The following is a 27422-nucleotide window of genomic DNA, read 5'->3' on the forward strand; positions in this document are numbered from 1 at the left end:
GCCAAAATGGTGCATAAAAAGTGTGACTAGCCAGTTTCGAACTTGGTGTAATATCATTTTTTTGCAAAACGAACTTGGTGTAGTATCATTTTTTTTGCAAAACGATGTAATTGTTCTTTTTCATCTTTATTTAGAACTTTATTTAGTCAGAATTCTTTTATTAAGGGAATACAAAAGTAAATATTCCTGACTAAATTTTAATATAAAACTGTTACAAAAAAAGTGAGTTGTTGATCTTTGAAACTGCCATCAAAAGACTGCCATGTCTGCCTTACCAGAGAACATCTTCTCAGAACCTAGCAATATTGTGTGGCAACTTTCCGTAGACACAGAATCAGTTGAGATGTTGCATGTCTATCAAAAACTTTTAGGCGCGTAAAAAATATATTGGAAATTGAAAAAAAATACATACATTTACAACTTTAAAAAGAATTGATAAAAAAGGTTCAGAATGCAAGCTTAAATGACCATTATTTACTCAATTAAGCATGTGTCCATGTGCTGGTTTATGTCATGATTGGTCAAACCTTCGAAGTCTTTTGAACATATTGGACAAACTCGTTCAATTTTAGTTTTCTTTTTTACACTCTGAGAATTAAACAAACTTAAAATATTCGATTGTTTTCTCTTGAGACTGACTGAACTAGTTTTTAAGGCGCTATTTTCAACACTCAAGTTACTCACTACACGCGTCCCTGGTGTCGAGGTTGGTTTCTTTAAATCACTTTCTACGAAGTCTTTAGAATTAGTTTCGGCTTTTGAATTTTTGAAGAACTTTTTGATTGTGGTTGGAATCGATAAAGCTTTCAATCTTTCCTTTTGGTTCACCGGAGTTTCATTTTCGATAACAAATGGATTGCTTCTTCCCTAAAAATATAAAGACTTGAATGAAGAAAAAAAAAAACGCCAAAAAAAATGCAATCAATTGATTTAAAAAATAAAAAAAGGACCGTTTTTTCTTGCTGTAACAATTTCTGTTCTTTCAAAAAATTTTCTGCTTCAGGAATGAGAATGTCGGGATATCTCAAACCGACCAATCGTTCGCCGTTATCCAATTTCATACGCACTACGCGTAAATTACGATATTCACGACTAAAAAAATGAAACAATTATAAAATATTAAAAAAATTATAAACAAATATTGAAAAAATTACATTTATGTCAATTGGTTGATGGAAAGCAATCAAATTCTTTAAATGTAACCACTTCACCGAAAAACAACTACAAAACGATTTTACATGACGGTGGACATTTTCTCGTTCACGGAATCCGAAATAAAAATGATCTCAATTAAAAGAACAAAAAATGAAAAATACTTAGTAATAATATAATTATAAAAATATATAAATACTTAGTAATAATATAATTATAAAAATATATAAATACTTAGTAATAATATAATTATAAAAATATATAAATAGTATAATGCTGGTTTATATGACTTCTTTTGTTGTCTCTGAAAGTTATTATTTTTTGAACATTTAAATGTAAGACTTTTCGTTTGGGTTAATAATTAATTAGGAATAATTAAGAATAAGAATTATTGAAGATAATTTCTTCTTAGCTTAAGTCAATTAGGGCGTCGTCCCCCTGAAAACAATAAATAGTATGAAAATATATAGTTACATAACTATGCTGGTCAGTTTCTTTTTAGCTGTAATTCATCTGGTATATTGCCGTTTTAAGTCTCAAACGTTTTTCTAATCTCATCTCAAATCACTTATCCCATATTTAAGGAAGTAATTTGGAAACATAATTTAAAAAATGCATTAAAAAGAAAATATTTACCAGACATTTTTTTATTTTTAGATAACTATCCGGCTCAAGTTAAAGCTTAAATATGCGTGACGGGGGTAACGTGCATTTAATAGCTATCAGCCTGGCCGCTTTGCAATTCTCACAAATGTGTTCAGAGACCTGCGAAAAGTTTTAAAACTAGCTGAATCAAAACTCAGTGACGGTTCTCGTTAAAATCTCATTTAACACATTTTTTTTATTGTTTAACGCTGTTATGTGTACACTCTCTTATCCTACACTCTTTTGTGCGAGCCTTTATTTAGAGTTACCTATCTACAAAAAGACTAATGTTCTTACGGTAATTGATAGAAATGTCCAAACTTTGCCACAACAGTTTCTAGTGCCGGTAGAATAGACAGGATGCACCCAGTAAGAAGATGTATCTCCGTTAATCGTGAACCAACTGCATAACAAACAAGTGAAATGTAACAATATTTTTAATATTTTACAAAAAAAAAAAATTTAAGGTAAAAACGTTTTAATTTACATACATAAATACATACATAGATACATACATACATACATAAATACATAGATACATACATAGATACATAGATACATAGATACATAGATACATACATAGATACATAGATACATAGATACATACATACATACATACATACATACATACATACATACATACATACATACATACATACATACATACATACATACATACATACATACATACATACATACATACATACATACATACATACATATATATATGCTAATAAATTTTATAACAGATAGTTATATAACATACTTAATATTCACACTTGTCCAAAATTGGAAATAACTACTCCGAAGCTTCCCGAAAAAACCCTTTGGAGCGGAGTATCTACATATGTTCCTGATTAGAAAAATGAAAAAAATGAAATCCTTCATGACCGTCCGAGCGAGAAATTTCAGTTTAAAAAATAAGATTTTTGCCAAAAAAAATTTTAATTTTTTTTTTCAAAATTTGATGAAAAAATCAGTTCTTAAGTATTAGTGGCACATCCCTAATAAAATATTGAACCAAATTTCGGGAAAAGGCATTTTAATGACATATTCATGTTTTCATTCGCGGAATGCACAACTCAAAAATGCCAAACTCAGCAAAAAATCATGAAGACTGTCGGAAGTCAGTTTGTCTCCTCTGTATGAAAAAATGTTCTAGGGAGCTAACAAGTTTTCTTAAAGACCAAGTCAAGAGTCTGATTTCTCAGGATGTTGACTTTTGTGACACACGAGTCCCACTTGGAATGTGTGATTCTTGCAGACTGCTTCTGAGGAGAAAGAAAAATGGTGAGAATGTCTCTGTCCCTCCCATTTTTGATTTCTCATCTGTCATGCCTAGGCCTGAGACAAGAGGACAGCAGTGTGATTGCATCATTTGCAAAATTGGACACCTGAAAGCATTGCAAAAGCACCCATTTGAAATGCCACAACAGCCTTTACCATCCCAAGACCAAAGAAGATGTTCTGATTGCCTCTCCTTAATTGGAAGAGGAGTACCTCATCAATGCAATCAGTTCACATTCAGGCATAACATAAAGATGTTGGCATCAAAAGATTCCAAAGTCAGTGAACAGATTGCTTCAGCAGTCATTTCATCTAAAGAGGCTTCTCCTCATGGAACCCTAAGAATAGCACAAAGTGGTGGTGAGCGACCTTTGCCAATTACTCCAGGTAACAGTAACTTGCAAATCTTTTATCTGATAGTAATTAAAACTTTGTCATTGTCTTTGTCTTTTACAAAAGAAAAAACCTTTAACAAATAAAATTTGCAGTTCAAATCTAAACTTTACTTTCCATAAAGAAAACTTGGTTGTTTATGTGAAAAATTTGCTCCTACTCATAGCAATGTTTTTAATACAGGTGCAGCAAGCGCAAAAAGACTCTTTGGTGATGAAGTAGTTCTAAAAGCCCAAGACCTTGCAAACATTCAGACAAACACAGGGCTGTCTAATGCAAGCGTCAAAAAATTGGCCTCAACATTGAACCATGTTGCACAAGCCAGAGTTGTTGAACCTCAGTTCCGGGCAAAATTCCATCAAATAGGTACACAACTATCTGAACATTTCACTCACACAAACATAACTGTGACACATGAAAAGTCTCAGACAAAGAAACAAATTGTGGTTCACTGCAAGAATCTCTCTGAACTTCTCAATGATGTCTTGCTCAAAAGACAAGTGTATAAAGAGCACATAGTCAAGCTTGGAATTGACGGTGGTGGTGGTTTCCTCAAGGTTAGCCTTGGGATTCAAGAAGATGAATTGATTTCTCAAGTTCAAGCTCCACCAGACAAGAAGACACTTACATCTTTTGCAGCAAAAGACAGTGGTGTGAAATCTCAACTTCTTGTTGCTGTAGCAGAGGATGTACCAGAAAACTATGAGAATTTGAGAACAATACTATCTCTCATCTTCTCTGAGCGAGTTGACTTTCTTCTTTCAAGTGACCTGAAGGTGGCAAACCTTGTGTGTGGGCTTCAGTCACATGCCAGCTCACACCCTTGCACATGGTGTGACATTGACCACAATAGGTTATCACAGAATGGTAACTTTCGAACCTTTGGATCCATCAGAAGATCTTATGCCTCATTTAAAGCAGCTGGTTTAGACATGAAAAAGGCTAAACAATTTCAGAATGTGGTGCATGAGCCCCTCTTGGATTTTTCTGACAATGCACTTGTTCTTGACATCATACCACCAATGGAGCTACATCTCCTTCTCGGTGTAGTGAACCATCTGTTCAAGGCACTAAAGGACTCCTGGCCTGAGGCTGAAGAATGGCCTAAAGCTCTTCATATCAAAGAACAGCCTTTTCACGGAGGGCAGTTTGCTGGGAATGAATGCCGCAAACTCCTCAAAAATGTTGACCTTCTTCAAAGACAAGCAGAGAATTGTTCAGCTTTTCATGTTTTTCCATTCATCGACACTTTGAGAAAGTTTGATGCAGTTGTGAATGCCTGCTTTGGAAATCATCTGGATTCAAACTACTCAAAGAAAATTGACCAATTTCAACTGGCTTTCCTCTCCTTGCCAAAAGTAAGTGTGACTCCAAAAGTCCACACTGTCTTCTTTCATGTCAAGGATTTCATTGATCGTCACAAAAAGTCTCTTGGACCATTCAGCGAACAGACAACAGAAGCCCTTCATCACAATTTCCGAACCCACTGGGAGAGATACAAAAGGCCTCTGGGTCATCCAGACTATCCAGAAAAGTTGCTGAGTTGCATAGTAGATTTCAACAGCAAGCGTCTTTAATGCAAAGTTATCAAGAAAACATCGTCTCTTTGTTTCAGTTTATTTATGTTTTAATTTTTCAAAAAAGCTTGACTAACTAACATTAAAGCTGCCCCCAACTCAATTTTTTAAAGAGTACATTGTTTTCTCACATTGTTTTCTCACATTATTTCTTTGTTATGTGTTCATAGAATAAAAAGAATAAAAGCAATCTACAGTGGACAATTGTTAAATCATTTTAAAAAAAATCAAAATTAAACTTGCTAAACAATCATTTTACTTTTGATTTTGAAGTTTTATAAACATTTTAGTGACTTACCCATGCATCAGGGATCTGTTATGTAGTGTAGATCAATGTTTAGTGAATAAAAAATGTGTTTTCTGAGAGTACATATGTAGATACTTCGCTCCAAAGGGTTTTTTCGGGAAGCTTCGGAGTAATTATTTCCCATTTTGGACAAGTGTGTACTGCACATTTTTTTTTTTTATACAGTAAATATTTACGGAAACTTAAACAGAATAATTTAAAATTAAAACAAAGTAAAAAACGTGCAAAGTTTAAGAGAAAAAACCCGCAGAACTTTTATTTGTCATAAAAACATTAAAATAACTTAAATAAAACTATTATTTTTTGCTTGTTTCTGTTGGTGTTATTTTTAAGTACCTACTGAGCTGTTAAAAATAAAATTCTACTTCCTATAAACTAAGATTCATATGATCAAATGATTAAATCAAATGATTATCAAACACGTCATACTTTGACAACTTCCTTTGTATCTACATTTCTCTCCATGTATACAGCCATGTTTAGTTTGTTCAAATTGTTCATTCCATCCTTCTTCTAAAATTTGTTCTTAATATTATGAATATTCTGCAAACAACTATATACAGCCGTTTAAATTCTGATTTAAAAATATTTAGCTACAATATTTAAAATATTTAAATATTTTTAACTTAAGCCATTTTCCAGCATAATCATTGAAAATACCAGATCCCCCCCCCCTACCTTACCTGCTTCAACCAGAGAGATTTTTTCATATTTCTGCAGCAAATCATTTTTATCCTCTTCAAAGGGAGATACCCCAGTATTTGGTCTATAAAACAGAAAAACGTAAAACAGTACTAAAAATATTAGCAAGTGTGAACTTGGATCGAATGTATTCTTAAATTTAAGCAAGTATACATTCATTTAAGCAACTATACGATCCAATATATACTAAAAATATAAGCAAGTGTGAACTTGGATCAAATGTATCATTTACCTCGTAACCATAAACAAATGTGGAGTTAATTCTTTTTGTATTGCAAGTAAATACAATTTTTTCCCATATTGATCTCTCTTAGATCGATAAAACCCACAGTTTACATTTGAATTTCTGTTAAATTTTTCTTTAGCTTGTTCAAAAGATACACCACGATCAACCATGACTAATACATGCCTATGAAATAGTATCAAATATTAATTTTTTACTTATGTATTGTACAATATACTTATTGTTATATTTTTAAAATTATAATTAGTTTTTAAAAATTACTATGGATTAAAATTTGAAAAAAAAAGTTTTACTGAGTAACTGAGGCACTGGTTTGAGTTTCCTTAAACACAACTTGAGCTTCACCATTCTTAACAATTGAGTTGCCACAAATATCAGTGACGCCATCATTAAACCTATATATATATATATATATATATATATATATATATATATATATATATATATATATATATATATATATATATATATATATATATATCTGTGTGTGTATATATATTTGTGTTCCTTGTTGAAAAAGTTAACCCACAAACCAAAAATTTGATTTTACCATGCATATGGATAAAGAACTAAGCAATTTTATGATCGAAATTTTTTAACTCTAATTTTTGTAAACTGAGAGTACTTATGTAGTTTTTAAACATTTAACAGTTTGTTGCTACAGCATAACTAATAAATAACAAATAAAATAACAAATAACAAATAACAAATAAATGTAAGAATACAAGCTTAAATATCAATTCTATAAGAATGAAAAGCTACTGCATAAAACGAAAAAAAAAAAGTGAAGTATCTACTCCAATTAAAGGATAGTATACAATTGTTATGTTTTGTTAAACAAAATAAATCTAAGCTGAAGGTTCTCTTTCTTTTTACAGACATCAAAAAGTTCTTAAAGAGACTTGATTAGCCGCTCTGCACACTGATTTGTTCTGGGTATTTCCAGTCTCAATAATTCCTACCTACAAAAGTTTTTCACAGAGTTTAAAGCTTTCTTGTGCTATATAGCTTCTGATAATCATCTGGTCAGTAAACTAATGGTCTGACCATGCACAAAAGATGAGTTTAAAAATGTCATGTAGTGAGTCTCATCTCTCTGGTAGAAGTATGAATGCCAAATGAACTAGCATTGCTCAGGAATTCCACCTTGCATTACTTAAGTTTTGTATTTTCTGAAACTTTACTTTAGCAAATACTCCAGATTTTTCAAAAAACCGAAAAACTCTAGATAAAGAACTATCAATTTCATGTCATTACACCATCCTGCTGTTTCACTTCTTTAGCATTCTTGAGATTCATCCTGAGCTGTTTGTAGTTCTTTACAAGCTCCAGAAAAAGTGGGAAAAATTCGATGTTTGGTAACATGTTGTTTCCTCCATTATCTTCATCCTTTACTAGGTGAAGAACTTGATCAAGGGTGTTGAAAACCAAAGAATTATGGTTCTTTCTGTTTTTTTTTCTCGAAAAGAAAGCCTTTAAAACTGAGTGATAATCTTATTCCTTCTTCCAGTGTTCATATTCATAGTGTCTGCTGCAATCATCTTTATAATCTTCCATAAATTGTAATTATCGAGAATGGATGTTATGCCTTTGACAACAGTATATTTTTTTCTGTCTGGTAGATCTAATGCTGTTAACTTAACTTCTCTTTACTCATTCTTCAACACTAACGCTCCTTATTCTTGTTATTTAATACATTTACCATCAAAATGCAGTGACCATTTTTCAAAATGCAATGTTCTCTATATTTCTTTAAGTTTAACAGCTTCTTTAAAATGGATCTGAATATGCCAGATTCTTTAGATTCTTTAGATTGTAAAGATGTCTGAACATAAATCCCATCTTGAGATAACTGTTGATAAATGTTTTTCTGGTTGACAACTTTGAAGATGTTACTAATTTGTTTGCAGTTTTAGTTTTGTTGTATACTTTGCTTGTACTTATGAACTGTTCTTCAGAATATTCAAACTCTCAATATTCTGTGTTTGTCTCTGATTCAGAAATCAAGATCGCTGTTGCTGCTGCTTTTACATTAGACTCCAATGACATTTTTCTTCTTTTTGATGGATGTATAGTTTTTGTACTCACAGCCTTCCCAGTTGCATAACTGACCTTTGCTTTCTGATTTTTCTGCTTTTTCATCTGAAGATTTTACAACCTTTTATCCTCACTACAAAGCCATCATCTTTTTTTGTGATTTCAAAAACTTCATTCAAAGAATCATAGTTTTACACATTTTTTAAGGTCTTCAGCACTTGATCCAGTTTTGCATGTTTGATTTGAGTTAATAAATTTGGAAAATTTAATTTCTTTTGCCATAAGCATGTTACTTTTTCTTACTTTACTTTATGCATTTGATGGATTCCCCCAGGAACAGATAGCGACAAACAAGTCGGACTGGTTTTTTTCCTGCTGTTATTTTTCAATGATTTTTCTTCAAGTATAACAATTCCTCTTTTCTTATGTGACTAATTAAATCATATAAGATTTTTTGTCCAAATCATCTTATTTTAGACACACACATACATATTTATTTACACACACATCGTGTATATATAAACAAATGTATTGTAATGCAGTTTTCTGTTTAAAAACAAATAAAGTAAAAAATTTTAAACAACATTCCAACCTCCCTTCACGCTTCGCAACAGCGGTTGTTGCTTCCATGCATTGACAGAAGTATGAGAATATCTGAAAAAAAATAAGTGAACAACTTTTATAAAGTTGCAGGTTGTTTTAATGTTAAAAATTCTTTCGAACTTAATACTAACAATTTGAGTTTTATAATTTGGCAAAGGGAAATTTTATTAAAAAATACAAGATAACATTTGTAACATAAATTTTCAGGCCATATGAATAAAATAATTGCGCATAACTGTAATTATATTTAATAAATATAACTTTTATTAGTTAATATTATTTAAAAAATAAAAGTTTAAGGAAAGAAAGGTATGAAAAAAGTGAAAATTACAAGATTTTGCTTCTGTACTTCTAACCCAAGAATGCGATTTAGAAATTTTCCCAAGTCCTTTGCATGTTTTTCAGCGACACTACCTCCAATTACATTTTGTTCAATTATGTCCATGTCGTATAAACAAGACTATAAATTAACTATTTTTTCAAAAAAGCATCCCAAAGAAAATTTAATACTACAATTTTTTTTAAAAACTATTTAAATTGTTGAAAAAGAAGAAAATTTTATTATGACAAGAAGTCTTGTACCTCAAAAAATAAAATGAAATTAAAAACAAAACATAAAAAGTCTTTTTTTCTTCTACAGTTTAAAAGCAAGCATACTTTCATAATATTGTGGAATGTCTCCAGTGAACAATCCATGTTTATATTTGCTAGCACACTTTTAAGAGATACCCCAGGGCAAAGTTCATTCTAAAAAAATTAAAATTATATATGAACTACATGAAGATCTGTCATGAAAGTAAATTTTTATTTTGAAAAATTTGAATAACTTATTTAACAAAAAGTTTTACCCTAGTTATTGCATCATACATTGTTTTAAGTGTCTGCCTGCCAAATGCGGTGTCTAAGTTAAATTGAGAGAGATCTACACCTGTTGCAGCTCTTCGGTCACCTTTTGTTATAGCACCTATTAAACAAGATTTAACAAAAATTCTAAAGCAAACTTAACCTATCAATTGTATTTAGTTCTAAATGAAGCATTTTGAACCTAAAAGCATCTTTTTAAAGTAAGTGACACTTTACCAAAATATTGTTGGTTGTTTAACCAGGTTTCCAAAAGAAATAAAAGATTTGGTATAGTTTAAAAGCATTTTAAAATAAACTTTTTCATTATACATTTTAACTTGTCTAATTTAATTGTTTGATATTAATTATAATAGTGACCTAATGATTGCAATCGTCTTGCAACAGCCGAAGCAAATCTTCGTTCTCCTCCAAGATTTGATGTCAACAATTTATATATAGGACCTCTAAAAATTGAGAAATGGGATTTTTTTAATATGTTTATATTTTCATGAGAAATAAAAAATAGTAATGAGTTCTCTTAAATAATAAAAATAACATTAAAAATAAGATACTAATACTAAAAATAATGATCATTAAAATAAATTACAATATTTGATTTGATCGGTGAGATCTTCCCAGCTGTTGTACTGCTTTATCAGCACTCCATGGAAGTTCAGCAGTGATATGCACGCGCCGTCTTTGGTTTTTCACACGTATATCAGAGTGAAGTGAAATACCTGAAAGTAAATTAAAAAAACATTAAGCAGAAATAAAATTTAACAGATTATTACATATTTTATACAAAATAAAGGCACCTAAACTGTCATTTAAGCATTGGTAACTTTGGAAAACTTAACTTTATTGAATTGGATACTTAGTACTCCAAAAAAGTAGTCCAAAATAAACACAGCAATGAGCAAATGTTAAATTAAAGTGCAAAAACACTACCAGTGCTGGCTGCATCTGATATAATAGCAACAAATTTCTCTCCGTTCATAAATGCATTCCTCTAAAAGAATAAGAAAAAATTATTTAAACACATGTTTTTACAGCACAAAATTATACTAGAAAGGTTTACTTATGTCATATTGGTGAAGAAGAAATTTATTTACAGTATTAAGCAAATTAATTGCATCAAAGATTTTTTTTCTTTTTATTTGTTGCTATTTTCTGTTTTCTTTAATTTAATTGTGATTAGAAGGATAAATAAACAAAGATGGACACTACACAAAGAAAAAGATCAAAAATATTAACTTTACTTCAATATTCTAATAAATCTCAACAGGAGATAGCAACATATTCAATAAACCAATCTACAGTTAGCGGATTAAGAAGCATTACATTGCAACAGGCAACTTATCTAAGAGAGAGATGACTGATATCTGATGCTGGAGAATATCAAAAATCCAAAAAAGGAACAATGACTAACTAATGAATGATTTAACTTTGCATGACATCCATGTCTGCTTGAGTACTGTGTGGAGGAGGTTGATAGCTGTTAGAAGGTTTGCCAGAAAATCTTCTAAAAAACCATTACTTACAGATGTCATGAAGAAAAAGTGTCTCTTGTGGGCAAAGGAATACAAAAAGTGGACTAAAGAACAATGGAGAAGGGTATGACAAAATATATTTGTTAAATTTACAGCTATTTTATTTATTATACTTATATAATCATACAACTTTAAAAATTGAAGCTATTAAATTCAAGAGACTTGATTAAAGTTAACTTGTTTATCTATTGATTACTGGTTTTATTTCAAGATGAATCACATTTTAAAGTGTTAGGCCAGCAGTCACAGTTGGTTTGTTGTTCTGATGGTGAGCCTATACAACCCAGACACATTAAACGATATGACAAGCATCCAGAAAAAAAGATGTTTTGGGGTTGTTTCTCTGCTTTTGGACCAGGAAGACTCTACCCAGTTACTGGCATGGTAAACTCTGACACTTAGATTGAGGTTCTGCAAACACATTTAATTTTAGAGATGTTAAAAGTGTTTCCAAATGGAAACGGAATATTACAGCAGGATTTAGCCACATTCCATACATCCAAAAAAGTCAAGAAATTCATGGTAAAAAATAATATTAAAACACTTAAATGGCCAGGCAACTCCCCAGATTTTAATCCAAATGAGAATCTCTGGGCAATTGTAAAAAAAAAGACTGCAAAAACTGCACAACTAAAACTAAGCTTACCACCACTATTCTTTCAGATTTGGTTTGAAGACACAGAAATCCAAAACATTTTTAAAAAATTGGTGGATTCCATGCAGAATCGTGTGCAGAAAGTCATAGCAACACTAGGAGGACACATAAAATATGAGTTTTTATTTTCTTTAGATTTTTATTTTATTAGAATAAGAAAACTTAAAATTTCCTGGATTTTTATTTTCTTTAACTTTGATGCAATTAATTTGCACAAGACTGTATATACCAATACTCAGCTATCATTTAACATTTTTTATTACCGCAGTGGTATTTGATTGTTACATATTTTTTATCAAGATATAACTTACTTTTTCTTGGGGGTTGTATGATTAGAAATCATTAAATAATTACTAATCATACAACCCAGATTATTTACTTTGAAGTTTAGGCAAGTTGGCAGCACTTTTCATATCATTTAAAACAGCTCCATATCATTTTCAATACTTTTCAATTAGGAAATGTTTTGCATGTACCTGGGTTGTACCAGAGTTTAAAGATAGTTTCAGCACATAAAAAGCAACTTTTTTAAAAAAAATCTTAAACTTAAAAAAAAAACACAGCTTTTTTCTTTCAGGGTTGCCACCGTTATTAAAGAACAAAATGCCCTAATTTCCCTGATTTTTTTCGCTAAAATTTTGCTTTTTTCTCCCTGATTTTCCCTGATTTTTGCTAAAATTTTGCTTATCTCCACCTGATATTTCCAGCATTCAAACACCCAAACTTAACTTCTCCATTAACCTCAGAGCATTTTTATCTCTAAAAAAACAAAAACTATAATTCCCCAATGAGTAATGAACCAATCAATTTGTTTGAAAATTAAAATAAATAATCAAATACTTCAATCAACACATGAAATTGGTCTTTGAAAAAAATATAAAAACTACAGTAGAATCCCATCAACTTGAACTCTGAAGAGGTATATATATATATATATAAATGTAAATACAAATATATATATATTAAACTTTTAATTATTATTATTTATTATTTATTATCATTATTTTAGTTATTTTTCAATATGAATTAGGAGCTTTAGAAATGCTATCTATGGAAATGAAAGCAGCTGGAATGTATCTTTCTCACGGACTGTCATATCAAGATGCAGAGGTAGGCTTAATTGTGTCTGGAATTCCTTTAATTTACGCAATGTGATTAATTTTATTTATAAATGTTAAACATTAACCCTGGTACACTGGAAAAGGAAAATTTTTATTAGAAAACATTTTAAAACATTAAAGAAAAATTAAAAGTTCCCTGATTTTTTCCAAAATCAACTATTTCCCCCCTGATTTTCCCTTATTGTATCTGAATTTCCCTGATTTCCCTGATTTAGTGGCAACCCTGTCTTTCACAACAAAGATCACCTCCTGGACAGAAACAGTTTCAGTTGATTTAAGGGAACTTGAACGAAGATGATAACACAATTTGTCATTTTTATTATATCTTCCAATAAAACCATGACGACCAGTCATCTCTGCAACATAATGAGGTCCACCAAGTTCATCAATAATTGTGTCAAGAGCACTAAATTTTTAAAAAACATATGTTTTAAAAAAATTCTAAAAATAACATTAACTAAAAATTTTAAAAATTTGTTTCTTTTAAGTCAGGTGACAAATATATGTATATATGTATGTAAAAGCATACATACATACATACATACATACATACATACATACATACATACATACATACATACATACATACATACATACATACATACATACATAGTTGGCTACAGGACTAAGTTGACACTGCACTTAACTTTGGAGTTTTTCACCAGAAATTTTCAGAATATACATAGATTCTTCCCACTTAACTAATTCATCTTCAGTGTAATGTCAGGACAATTAGTGCATGTGCATAGAACTTAAAGCAACTTTTGTGTTTTTTTACTAATTTTCTAACTTTTTTATTTATTACTTTTTTAATTTTAAAAAGGAATACCATTAGCTACAATTAAACCTGAATAGATGTAACCCCCTATCTACCTACACACATATTAAAAGGAAAAATAATGAACCTGTTTGGAAGATTTATGTTTTCTACATGATTCAGAAGAAGACTTTTAGCCTTTAAACACCACTCATCAGGTTTGCTCAGCTCACCCTATTAAATATGGATTTTAAATCTAACACCTCCAGAGACTTTGACTTTAGAAAAACCGAGACAATTTAAAACACCTCACTGGTTTTGTAACTTTTTCCACAGGAAAATTTTGCAAAATAAATCGCTTTAATATTTCTTTTGTTAATGACATGAAGCCATCTACATGACGGTTGTTCTCAATAAGCTCAGCATCAAGACTTGCCTAAATAAAAATTTATAAAAAACTAGATCAGAGAAAAATATATAGATTAAAAAAATGAAAAAAATAAAATGAAAAAAAAAAAAAAAACACCTCTCCTGTTGTTTGCAAGCCTATGACAACTGAGTAACCCTCCAGTAATGCTTGTTTTGACAGTTTTACTATCTCACAAGTCTTCATGCTCATGCTAAAAGAAAATGTTTTTCTCTGTTTAGGCCGTGATCACTGTAAAAATAATATGTAAATAATAAAGAAATAAAAGAAAGAATTAATTTGACAAGTTTAAAGGTAGGAAGTAAAGAAAAAAAGAAAAAAAGAACAACAAAAAACAAAAAAGGACGGAAAAAAAAAAAAAAAAAGATCAATAGCGCAGTTTCAAACAGAACAGTAAAAGTTTAGAAACATAATCTTTCCCAACATTTATGTTAATCTTAATTTAAAATAGTCACACTAAAGAATAATTTAAAATTGTTAAGTTGTAAAATAATAACAAACATTTACAAAAAACCTAAATGAACTGAACATATTTCAAGGGTTGTTAAACTATTTGAAACCTTATCTAACAAACAGAATAAAATTTATAACAAACAAAGTCAATGACAAACAGAAGTTACCATAGTTGCTTAAAAAATCTTTGATGACACCCCCAATACTGAGTCCAGATTCTTATGTTAGAAACACCTACTTGGGTTAAAGCAACTTTCAAACTTCTCTTCAGCTCTTTCCTAAGTTTATTTTGAATGTAAAACAAATTACAAAAACAAAACTAAAAGTTCATTTGAAAAAATTTCATTGTAGTAAGAGTAAAAGAAATTTTCAGTAAAAAAGTTTAAACATTAACTAATAATATAAATCTCAATTAAAAGAAAATATACTTTGCTCTTTATATCTAACGTGCAACAGATAAAACTGGTTTTCCATTATAATATTGTTTGTCAATACTTATGTAGGCATATTTATCAATTTATACTATAAATCAGAGTAAAGTACAGAAGGGTAACTTAAAAATTACCTTAAAATCTGTTTGAAACTTATTTATTACAAATCTGGATATTTTTAGAAAGGAAGGTAATAAGAGCAGTTGTACGTTAAAAAAAAAAAGTTGTACGAGCAGAAAATTATCAGAACAGTACTTTCCTTTTATTTATTATCTAAGTATCTAAATAAACTTTATCTAATTAGAATTTATCTTTAGCTTAGCTAAATAAATGCTTAAAAGCATCTAAAACAAATTTCTGAACAATATTTTGCTTATTATTTATTGAATGAATTGCTGAATCATAGGTAGAGTGTTGTACAAATGGTGGAATACTTGACTTGTAAAAATAACTTATCACACAAATGCAACAAAATTAAAATTTGTAAATAATAAGAAATAAATGTAAATTATATAGCAATGTTTATATAGACAAAAAAAACTCACCAAACTTTAACTGCTCGGTCATAAATCTCAACTTGCTCTTTTGTAAGCACAGCTTCTACTGTTTGAAACTAATTTAAAAAATTATAAACTAATATAACAAATAAAATAATAATAATAAAAAAAAAGACAAGACCACAAAAATAATGAATCTCAGCCTAAATTCATTTTTCCCAATGGGTCACATTGACCCAACAATTTTAAAAGTGTTACAAATGCATAATTTATAATAAATTATTAACAAACTAGCATAATAGCATAAATCTATATCAAATATTACAAAAATTCGTTAAATAAAACTTGTCCTGATAATTAATTCAGGTTGAGATTCTCAATCTAGAAAATGACAAATATTGTATAAAGTAAAAACATTGTATAAAGCACATTTACAAATAATAAGTTGCCAAGGTAACTCCTTTGTTTTTATGTTAAGAGTTTTAAATATTCCACTTACAAACGCAACAACACATAACTATTACTTAAACTTGAACTTCTTCAGGTAGACACTTCAAAATTTTTTTCATAATCTGCTTCGAAAGTAATAAGAATTAACTATTAAATTTCAGGCGATTTTTCCATCACAGGCAAATACAACTTAAATAATTTTTATGTAAATAAATTTAAAATACTTTAAATAATCTGTTACTGAAAAAATATAATGCTGTTGTTTCTCATTATCTAGCCTATATATAGGTACGTGCGTATCTGTGATTTACGGCACCGATTTTAAAGATAAAATCTGTGACCATTTTTTCACCACAAGCTCGAAGTAGGTATCGTAAGGATGGATTTTTCTTGTTTTTTTTTAGAATTTTTATATTGACTTAGATAATATTTTAAAAGTAGAGTGTTGTAAGTTTATTGCAATTTGTTTTTTTTTTTGCAGTTACTAACATTTTTAGTGACTTCATTGCTTTTGAAAACTTCATTCCTGTTCTGGAAATGAATTGACATTGAAGAGATGATGGTTTTTTTTTCTAATTTTTGAATCAATTTTATATATCTATTTTCTATGTACCTGCCAAATTTTATTAAAAATAATGACACGCTCATATTCTATTTTTGCACGCAGTAAAGGTACCAAATATTCTTCTGTTGTAAAGGTTGGGGGGGGGGGGGGAATTCAAGATTATGAACATTTTGTATATTTGACTTTTTTATTCATTAAAAAATTGTTTTTTTAGAAAAATGAAACTTTATTTAAAATATTGGTGATTTTTTTTATAGTATTCAAAACATGATTTACACACAAACACACAAAAAAAAACCATATTCTGTTATTAGTTGAATAAAAATATAATTGAGGCAAAGTGATGCGCTAAAAACTAAACAATGAAGTTCTATTATAAAACCACTGTAAGCCAAACGCTAATTTTTTAAGTTGGTTGCAGTTTTCTTAAGCATTCCTTATAATGAATTTTTGTCACTTAAAAGGGCATAACTTTTAGTGGAATCATAAGTTTTTTATAAAATTTTCACCATCGTTATACTGATTTAAAGCTCTTTACAATGATGTAAAATAATTAAATAGCTGAATAGTTTAAAAATTTTGCACACATACCTACTATATAAACTTCATATAAAATTTATTAATTCAAAGGGTTTTTATATTTTTAAAGTCCAATTAAAATACAAAAAAATTAAAGGAATTCCAGACACAATTAGGCCTACCTCTGCATCTTGATATGACAGTCCGCGAGAAAGATACATCCCAGCTGCTTTCATTTCCATAGATAACATTTCTAAAGCTCCTAATACATATTGAAAAATAACTAACTAAAATAGTAATAGTAAATAACAAATAATAACTAAAAGTTTAAACATTTTACTACACAGCTATTTGAGGGGTAAATTTTTTACAATTTTTTTAAAACTACAAATTACATAAAACACAGCTTTAAATTTCTGATACTACATACTTGCACTTTAATTTATGCTACAAGAAAGTGTTTCAATGAGTCAAGATAAAAATACAAACAGTTGCATTATTCAAAAAGTCTTGTGTAAATATTTTTTTTCATGGAACAACCTGTGTCTGTAGTTTGAATTTTGATTATTTCAAAATAATAAAAAATGATAAAAATGTAGCATCAAACTGTGTATTTTTGAGCTCAGTCAGTTCACATATTAACAGGGAGGATAAAGAAAGATTAATTATTCAAAATAAAAAAAAATTAGAAAAAAAAAATTAAAGAGTCAAGCAAAGTTAATTAGAAAACGTCAGAAACAACATCAATACCAAGCATTTACCTAATCCCCTGGCAGTTAGAGAGCGATGGAAACTTTCAAAATCATTGAAAGTTGTTCCAGTTCCCCAAAATCCAAGTCTTTCCATGAAAGCCTAAAAATGATTATTTTAGCTATCAATAGTAATAGCAATCAAAATGATAATAACAATAAATACTTTTTTAAAATTATGTTAAAAATAAGGTCTCATATTTATTTGATATTTTCTTTAGTTACATTTATAAAAACTAAATCTTTACATAAAAATATAAAACCAAAATTTTATATAAATTTAAAAAAAAAGGTCAGGTAAACAAAAAGTTTTTATAAACAATTACAAACAAAATTTTTTTAAAAAAATCTGTATTTATTTGTAATTATAACAAATTCAACATCTTTTTCTAAAATCCATCAAGTGATGCCAGCCAGTATGAAAATACTGTAACAATACTTATTTGAAAACTTTAATGCATTCAAATTTCTATTCTTAAGTCAATAATGATAGTATTTGTGGCTTTTGATGAGCCATAAATACTATCATTATCTATCTATCATTATCATAATACTACAATTAAAATGTGTAAACTACATGTATATGGTTACTACATGTATATGGTTAAGTTTAGGTTGTTGTCTCTTTTGTGCATGGGTTTAGAATTAAAAAAATATATGCAAGAGTGTTATGCTAAAGTTGTAAATACAATGACTGAATTCCAATCAGTAAAAAATTTATATGTGCTCGATAAAACTCAAACTTTTAAAAATATCACTTAACAAGACAAGAGACAATATTTAAAGACAAACCTCATTATTCAAAAACAAAAGCATTTAAACAAATGAAATTCTAGTTTAATTGCCTACAAACACTAGGTAACTAAGGTGCAGTGATTGCATTTATAATGTAAATAAGATCAGACAGAGACAAGTTACAATTGCCAGAAGATAAAGGAGAAGTTCCTTATTTGAGATAAAAGATGTTCCTTGGCAAACAAGAACTTGGAGCAATTCAAAGAAGATTTATTATGTCAGCTGAGAGGAAACAAAAATTTTACTTGAGAAAACTTAGTTTCAATTTTTCATGTTGAAAAATAAGTTTTGTTTACATTTCAAAAAAAAAAAAAAAAAAATCATAAAATTTTGAACCATGTTTTTGAGGTCAGTGACACCAGTTGCACTGCAATAAACAACCCGTGCTGATGGAAGCAACCTACAAAAAAAAAAAAAAAAAGCATTAAGTAAATGTAAATAGTTTACCAAGAAAATAAATATACATATATTTTTTTACCTCTGTATTGTTGTTACGGCAACAGCAATTTTAGTACTTGAATTTTCTTTTCCCTATGAAATAGGAATTTATTTTTAGATTTTAAAAAATCATGTCAAATGAAAATCATCAATTAAGCTATAATAATAATTAATAATCATTAATAAAGCTATCAATGAATGAAAACATTGAGACTGGCTGAATAATCATATAATCAATAAAATATATTCTAACAATAGAGATTTCTCAAACTTTAGATATGAAATCTTAAAAAAAAAAAAAAAAAATGAACAGGATAATATATAGTATTTGATAAATTATACTCAATACACAATTATTGAAGAAAAATAGAGCAACTCATAAATTTCATAAAAAATCAGTATTATTAGTTTACTGGAATGAAATGCTTTGCTTTGTGTGATTCATCAAAAATGAGGCAGCCATCAAAATCTTTTCCACACCAAGCAATCAATTGATCAAGTCTACTGGACTTTTGAGAGCCTGAAGTAAGAATATTAAACAGCAATTCAGAAACTTTTAAACTTAGATTTGATTGTTAATGCAGAATGATAAAATGAGAACATGAGAATTCTAAATTTTTCTTACTTTAAAACAAATATTTCTAATTTTTTTTTTTTTTCTTTAAGCATAATTAATTTCATTTTTTCAAAAGGTTGTTTTTAATCAGAATATTTTTTTTCAATAGAAAACTAAAATTAAATAAAATTAATTTAGAAGCTTTTTTTTTACAAGGGAACCTCTTTTAAAGTTCAACATGTTTAAATCAATTTATTTTTAGGCTACATGAATTCTGAAATTATATTTTAATGAACTAAACTATTAAATGAACTCATTTGGATCCTTTCTAAATATTATGCTAGTAATAAATAATATTGGGCCCTCGAGACCAAACTAACTTAAACAATAGCACCAGTGAAAAGTATTGAAAAGCCATCTGAACTAAGTCTAAAATTACTAAATCTCAATCAAATAAAACAACTTCTTATCTCATCTACTCTTAGTCTAACTCACCTTCAATATCAAGCATGGTAAAAATGACTGCTTTATATCTTTTGTCAGCGTGCCTGCAAGCATATCTCATTATATTTATTTATTTTTTCCTAAAGATATTTTAAAGATACTTTTCCTCTGATGGTTTTTTTTTCTTTCTTTTCTTCCTTGTGTCACTTCACCCCCCACCCACCCCCCCACCCACCCCCCTACCTTCAAGTGTTATTCTATATGCAAGAAAAAAACATCCAACTGTAAATCAAATGTTTTGTCTTGAACTTTAGATAAACAAAAAGCAGCCCATTTAAAGTTTGTATGCAATTTAACATAGAATAATAATAGGACCCTTTCTGGCTGTTTTGACACATGCAATGAACGTTAAGGAAACCAACAGTAGCTCTAAGGCAATTTTTCACTTGTGACATTTTTGAAAAAATACTCTTAAATTTCAAGTCTATGAGTACAATGAAGAATACTTTTGTAATTTAAAAAAATGATAGCAATCTTTCCGTAATTTAGATTCAAGTTTCAAATAATATTTTGCAGTGGCTGCCTTTTTGAAATGCCTAACTTACATAAGTTGAGAAACTTGTGAAGAAAATTCCAAGAAAATTCAAAATAAATTCCAAGAAAATAAATTCAAACAAACCTTTGTTTGTGCATGAGACAAGAGTTGAGTAGGTGGAAAATAAAACTCCTGTTTGGTATTCTGTGATTAAACCAAACGCTCTGAAAAAAAAATTGATCTAAAAGAATTTTTCTTTTTACTTCAAAATTAAATCTATAAATTTCCATAAACTATATGTATAAATTCTATTCTTACTTCTGCCCTTTGTCTAACTGTTGGCAACCATCAATAATGGTAACATAGCAACCAATGTCATTTAAATCCCTTAAAGTCATTAATACAATGATCAAGATCAACATGATTATCATCATCACTATTATTTAAATATTTGTAAAGCTACCAAAATCTACCTTTGCGCATCATGTCGAAGATCACCAGAAATGCTAAACCAAATATGCTTTTTTCTTCCTCTGCAAAAGTTGTCAAATATCATTCCAGCAATCTGCACAATTTAAGAATAATATAGATGAAAGATAAACTTTTTTCTTATAGTCTTAATTTTTCCTATAGTCTTAACAATTCTTAAAGTTTTCCTAAAGAGCAATTCCATATTGCCTTAATAAGGCTGTTTAACCATACAATTTTGGTAAAATTGAAAAATTCAAGGAATTGATTTTTTGGTCTGAGAAAACAAAATTTCAAAACCTCAATTTCTGTACTTGCCATTGTTACAAAACTGATGAACTAACTCTAGTCGCTTTTCATAATGCTTTTTTCCATACTTTTTTAGTGCAGTCTTTCCATTTATATATATGAAGTTACACAGCAATTATATGAAGTTACATAGCATTTATATATAAAGTTATACAGCATTTCTATATGAAGTTACATAGCATTTGTTATCCAAATTATCTAATTTAACAATCTAATAGATTATGATTCAGCTTATTAAACTCTTGTATACTTTCTTTTTTTTTTTAATCTAAAATTAAATAATATTATTTGCTAAAATTATCTTTATCCTTTTTGCAGCTGCCTTATTGTTGAAATGCTAATTACAAAAGCAACTGTTAATAAATGTTGAAAAACAAATCGACTCTAAGTGCATAACTTTTGAATGGTTAAGTCTATGGATTTTATGAAATTCATTTTTTAAGCTATAGTGTAATTTAGCCTTGAACAGTAAATTAGATCATATTTATATTTTAAATATCTTAAGAGACACTCTGAAGCGGGAGTCCAAACTTCAACAATTGTACCAAAATTGGATAAAAAGTTTGAAATATTTACTGAGTTGATATGGAATTATTCTAAGCAGTCAGTAAAAAAAAAAACAAACAAAAAACTTTAGCAAAGGGACTCATTTCACTCATTTTGTGCTTTCCTTATTTAAACATGTTTTCTCATCACTGACAGATGATTTTACTTTTAAATATAAATCACTGACCTGTCTTCCTTTTCCAACACCCGTACCGTCACCTAAGAAAAATCCTGCACGATTACCATCAGGAAGAATGAGATGATGACGTTGACACTACAAAAAAAAAAAAAAAACTAAAATGAAATTGGTTTGCTTTGATCTTTATGAAAAAAAAAATCAAAAAGTATAGAATAGACAAATGCAGATCGATCATTTTAAAAGCTTTGTTCCATATTTTTATTTTGCAATTGTACATTACTCTAAAACATTTTAAAAAACACTAACTGCAAATAGTATCCCTTCAACTTGAAGATCACTTAATTTTCCTAAAAACAAAAAAAGTTTTTATTTAAAAGCTTGGAACTTTTCAAGACAGAGTATTTTGTTTAAACAAAAATGATAACAGGATTTTTATAAATTTTTTAAAAATTTGCACTAATTGTTCAACTGTAAACAATGACACAAAATATAAAATTGCTTTGCAATCCTAAGACATAAAAATATCAACATGTTTGCATAGAAACACCTAATGTTTTATAATATCATTAATGTTTGATGATTAATGGTTGAAAAATAAGTAAACACCTGCATTGAGAGAGATTTTTTAAAACATTTTAAAATTAATTGCGAAAAAAATTCAAATTTGAAAGAAAAACTTTGAAAGAAAAAAAAAAGAAAATTTTTAAAACCATTATTTACTCAAAAGAACAGCTTGCAGAATCATAATTAATACCAGCAACTTTCAAAAATAAGCATCCCAAGCCAAAATAACATTTAAATACACAAAAACATTGCAAACAAAAGTTAACAATATTGGCAAACTCATGAATGAGGTTTTTAAATCTTATGACTTTTCATCTGTCAACTTGGATAAACATTTCTTTTTCTTGATAGTTGTCTGAAAATGCTACAAATACAACATGCGAAGATATTGTGCAACAAAGAGATTCATCTGATTTTTACTTTCTGAGCAGGGCATACTAAAATCATTTTTATTTAAAATAATGCTGAGCCCATAAACAGCCAAATTAAATTGTAAAAAACTCACAGAAAAGACTTTACCATTCATCCACAAACATCATCCAAACATTGAGTACTTAGGCCTTATATTGACTTTAGCTCATTGCTTAAAGTTAGTTACTGTTTGGACGGACAAAAATATCTATCATTTTTTAAGTAAGACTTCAAAGCCCACCAAATATCCCTCAAGCTTAGGGAATTAAAAAGTGTTAAGGAGGTTTAGAACAGAGAATATATAAGGGAGTCTGGTAAGCTAAAATTTTGCAACAAATTGGATATAGATCATAGAGTCTTGGGATCAAACAAAAATGCAGATCTTTTTTTTTTTTTTTTTTTTAGGAAACAAATTTCAAATGCAACTTTTATATCTGTTTGAGATATTTGAATTTTAATTATGCACCCCTCCCCCCATTATTCATAGAAAACACACCTTTGAGGAGTACTTCATCTGGTAATGTTGATGATAAATTGTACCAAGCTTTTGGTAATGCTTGTGCCTGAGGGAAAATAGAAAAAACAAATTTAAATTGAGTTTCTTAAAAAATAAGAAACTATTTCAAATTAACAAGGGTTTATTGACAAGTATTATAACAAGAAAGACATTTTAGGAACCTTTTTTTCTGAATAATTTTTTGGGATTGGGATGAAATACTCAAAGATTAAATTGTTCAATTACAAATCAAAAGTTATTCATAGGATTGTTGGTAAAGCTGCCATATTCATTTTTTATATTTATTAGATGTTAAAGAGAAAATGCAAGGATTATGTTCAGCTTAAAATTAATGATAAGGAAAAATTGTTGGTTCCACTTAAAATTTGCAAGCTTTGTGTGGAAAATTTATGCTGATAGACAAAAGGAACTTGAAATAAAATAGCATTTGGCATTCCAATCATATATGGTGAAGGTAAAAAAAAAACTACACATTATCTTAATTCAGCAATTTACCCAGTGCCCCATTCATATCAAATACTCATACCTGTTTTCACACAGCTTCCTTCATTAGAAGAAAATGAAAATGATAGATCAGAGGAGATTATTGAAAAAGGTAAAGATGCAGATTTCGTAGGTGCATAGATGACAGTGCCTAAAAGGTTTGCTCAGGGAGAACTTCATGACTTATTAAGATATTTGGTCTTATCAAAAGAAAACTCAGAACTGTTTTTTGGCTTAAAATCAAAAATTTCCTACAAAAAGGTTTAAAGTAACCTTCTTTGCAACAGACAATCATTTTGTTCACATGTAACATCTAGCAGGACTTTTGAATGCATTAGACATCAAACAATAACCCAAATGAATGGCAGCTCTATATAGATAGTTTAAAGAAGAATTTAAGTTGTCTAGTACTCCAAATCCACAACTTATTTGGTGCAATTCCTATTGGTCACTATGCATCTCAAAGAGGAATATGATCACATAAGACTTTTAGTTACCCAAAAATTATGAGCACTAATGGATTATTTGTGAGGATCTTAAAATATTTTACAAATTGTTTGGTGAAAAAACATCTATGATAGCTCATACAAGCACAAACTTTGGGAGCAGAAAACTAGACTAAGTTAAAACAAGCCTAGTTGTTGAACTGTTGAAGAAAAGAATGTCATAAACCAATAACTGGTTGTGTAAAAAATTACTGTTCATCCTCTCCTTTACATGAAACAAGACTTAATAAAAGAATCTGAGGAATCTGTTAACCTGGAAGATGTGTTATAAACCACAACTTGTTATTACTTTATACATCTCTCTACCATGGCAACATGGTGACAGGTTTGAGTCAGATATGAAGGTTATGCAGGAAATGCAAATCATTAGCAAATTTAAACAATTATCAATTTAATATTTTTTGAAACACCTTACAGCTAATGTTCCTCCTTCAACAATATCTCCAGGGTGTTTTACACATTTGTATTCCATGGGCAGAGATTCACACTTGTATGATGAAAATACTTCGCCACTTCAAGAAACCAAATTTTTTAAAAGTAATTGAATAAGTTGCAAAATGCAAAACATATTACAAAATGCAATATATATACATATATATATATATATATATATACATATATATATATATATATATATATATATATATATATATATATATATATATATATATATATATATATATATATATATATATATATATATATATATAGGGTTATGACTTTTTAACTTTTTTCAAAAAATGCCTTTAATGAACTTTTGCCTGTATTTCAGTATTTTGGAGTTATTTTGCTTTGGTCATATAAAAACCTCCCGCATCCAAATGATTTGGTTCATGATACCTACCATTATGTAATACTTTTAATTTAATTCTTACTTCTTATTGAATGTATTATATTTTCAGAGTTAAATAAACATGTTTCTTAATAGTAAGCAACCAAAATCAGCAATAGAATCAGCTAGAAAAAAAAATGGGTCCACAATTTAACAACTACAAAAAGCAGTCCCATCGTATAAAAAAGTTACTTTGGCAAAGAAAAGATATCAATGTGTGAAAACTCAGGATGAACAGACATTTTCCAGTTTCTTTTTGAACTCTGTAAAGCATATAATTTCTATGAGGAGGGAAAATAGTCTCAATGACAATGGTTAAGCTGCTATCCCTTCGTAGTGCTAGGTAGAACTCAAAGGGAATCTTTGGATTGATAGCGTTTCATCTCCTTCTGATATAGAGAGATCAGCTCAAAAGTACTTGTGACTTCATTGCAACTACATGGTCAAAAACACGGTTCTCAAATCAGTACTATACAGAGGACTTATACAATTAGCTGCATACTGCTTTCTTCAAATTGAAGTGTCTCAAGACCTTAAGATGTTTTTCTACCCACTGGATCAGTGCTTGATATTCTTTGCTCAAATTACCAAGTGAATTACAAAGTTACCAAGTGAACTGTCGAGCTAATAGAAGAGCTTCACAGAAATTGTAAAAATGATAAATACTTTAATAGCAAGTCCATAAATAGTAATTTAGAAATTAAAAACCTTTCTGATAAACTGTACACAATGTTTACAGTTTTGTAATAGATGAATTGTAAACAACTGAATATTCGTATGACAATTCTATATTATTTAACACCTCATTATATGCGGTTTTTTCCCAATTTATTCACAATTAAACAAAGTAAAAGTCATTTTTGAAAATTATAACTAAAAGTAAATCGTTTACCACCACAGGCTTGTAATTTTGAAAAACATCATAACCCTAATACACATATATATTCCTATAAAATAATTTATAACTTTAGGATAAAAAGGGTTTAAAATCTATAACTTTAGGGTATAAAGATTTATCAGCAATTTTAAGAAATTGAAAATACAGATTGCTTAATTTAATAGGTGTAAAAGTTATAAATGAACATAAACCTATATGATTCTTCTACCACATGATTGGCCATTTTGGAAATTTCATGCTCTTCTTCGATTACTGAACTACTCATTTGCTTTTGATTCCTAATTTCACTACTTCGATTTAGCATGGAAGAAGCAGTCTGACTTCTCATAGATTGAGTATCCTTTTCTTTTATGCTTGTTAATAAAAGCGGTTCATCGCTGTTAAAAATGTTCCCAAAATTTTTGTTCTTATACATTCTCCGAAAAAAATTATATAAGAATATTAGTCAGCATATGTGTAAAAGATTTTTATTATAACTGGTTAAAAAATTATGTAATATATGCATATAAATTGTAAATGTAAGAGAAAGACAGAGAAAACATAAAATTAATTATATCAGATGCGAATGTAATTTCCAACAAATTTCCTCTTCAGTTTTCATGTGCACCACCAAAAACGCGCGAATGTTTGTAAATATTTTGCGATGCAGAAAGCGAGTATATTTCCGTTGATTGCTTTTAGAACTCTAAAAGCTTTTAGGATGTAAATTAATCTACAACATTTTTTTTGCACTATGAAAATGTTGTTCGGCAGATTTAAACGTTAAAATGTTAGAAAAATATAGAGATAACTTATTATGTTATTTCTTGCTATGGGGATAAATAGCAGAATAAACAATCTATGACTAAAAAAGTAAAAATGGCAGAACAGTTTTTCATTTTAAAGAAGGAAGTATTCCTATCAAAAATTTAAAATTATAAATGTTAAAAAAAATTTTTTCTTCAAACTTAAAATTGCGCTAAATTTAATTTAAGGTATAAACGCAAAGCAGTTTTATTATATTATTCCTACAACTTT

General features: G+C 28.9%; 2 protein-coding genes across 4 annotated transcripts; one reads left to right on the forward strand and one right to left on the reverse strand.

Annotated features, from left to right (window-relative positions):
• Nucleotides 1-365: 365 nt before the first annotated feature.
• Nucleotides 366-27036, reverse strand: LOC149876748 (uncharacterized). 3 transcript variants are annotated; one of them, XM_090074966.1, is made up of 33 exons: nt 26597-27036; nt 25091-25187; nt 23666-23732; nt 22501-22541; nt 22243-22329; nt 21206-21297; nt 21051-21119; nt 20877-20956; nt 19611-19717; nt 19238-19290; nt 19096-19159; nt 17977-18067; nt 17398-17477; nt 15730-15797; nt 14921-15031; nt 14400-14493; nt 14187-14309; nt 14022-14107; nt 13363-13522; nt 10739-10799; nt 10398-10527; nt 10169-10254; nt 9796-9911; nt 9605-9694; nt 9279-9407; nt 8937-8998; nt 6601-6702; nt 6296-6472; nt 6045-6127; nt 5791-5874; nt 2095-2200; nt 951-1092; nt 366-867 (listed from the first exon to the last, which is right to left on the reverse strand). In XM_090074966.1, the coding sequence occupies exons 1-33, from the start codon at nt 26818-26820 to the stop codon at nt 475-477; spliced, it is 3555 nt and encodes a 1184-aa protein (XP_089931092.1). In that variant the 5' UTR covers nt 26821-27036; the 3' UTR covers nt 366-474. The 3 variants fall into 3 exon arrangements, with proteins under 3 accessions (XP_089931092.1, XP_089931095.1, XP_089931094.1); XM_090074969.1 differs by having other exon boundaries at nt 14187-14304; nt 26597-26823; XM_090074968.1 differs by lacking the exon at nt 25091-25187 and having other exon boundaries at nt 26597-26731.
• Nucleotides 2886-5093, forward strand: LOC149876749 (uncharacterized). The gene is made up of 2 exons (XM_090075100.1): nt 2886-3484; nt 3602-5093. Exons 1-2 carry the CDS (start codon nt 2886-2888, stop codon nt 5052-5054), a joined length of 2052 nt encoding a protein of 683 aa, XP_089931226.1. The 3' UTR covers nt 5055-5093.
• Nucleotides 27037-27422: the final 386 nt, after the last annotated feature.

This window comes from Hydra viridissima, unplaced genomic scaffold (assembly GCF_058129835.1).
Source record: "Hydra viridissima isolate aposymbiotic clone 2 unplaced genomic scaffold, HvirCarnegie_v1 scaffold_18, whole genome shotgun sequence".
Classification (NCBI taxonomy): Eukaryota; Metazoa; Cnidaria; class Hydrozoa; order Anthoathecata; family Hydridae; genus Hydra; species Hydra viridissima.

Excerpts from the sequence above, each read along its gene's own strand:
- LOC149876749 (XM_090075100.1), top strand. The coding sequence starts at position 2,886 with ATGCCAAACTCAGCAAAAAATCATGAAGACTGTCGGAAGTCAGTTTGT. Across the intron at positions 3,485-3,601 it reads ACTCCAGGTAACAGTAACTT|AAAACTTGGTTGTTTATGTG; the intron begins GCAAATCTTTTA and ends CTTTCCATAAAG.
- LOC149876748 (XM_090074966.1), bottom strand. The coding sequence starts at position 26,820 with ATGTATAAGAACAAAAATTTTGGGAACATTTTTAACAGCGATGAACCG. Across the intron at positions 14,494-14,920 it reads AGATTTTTTAAGCAACTATG|CATGAGCATGAAGACTTGTG; the intron begins GTAACTTCTGTT and ends ATTTTCTTTTAG. Across the intron at positions 6,703-8,936 it reads GTTGCGAAGCGTGAAGGGAG|GTTTAATGATGGCGTCACTG; the intron begins GTTGGAATGTTG and ends ATATATATATAG.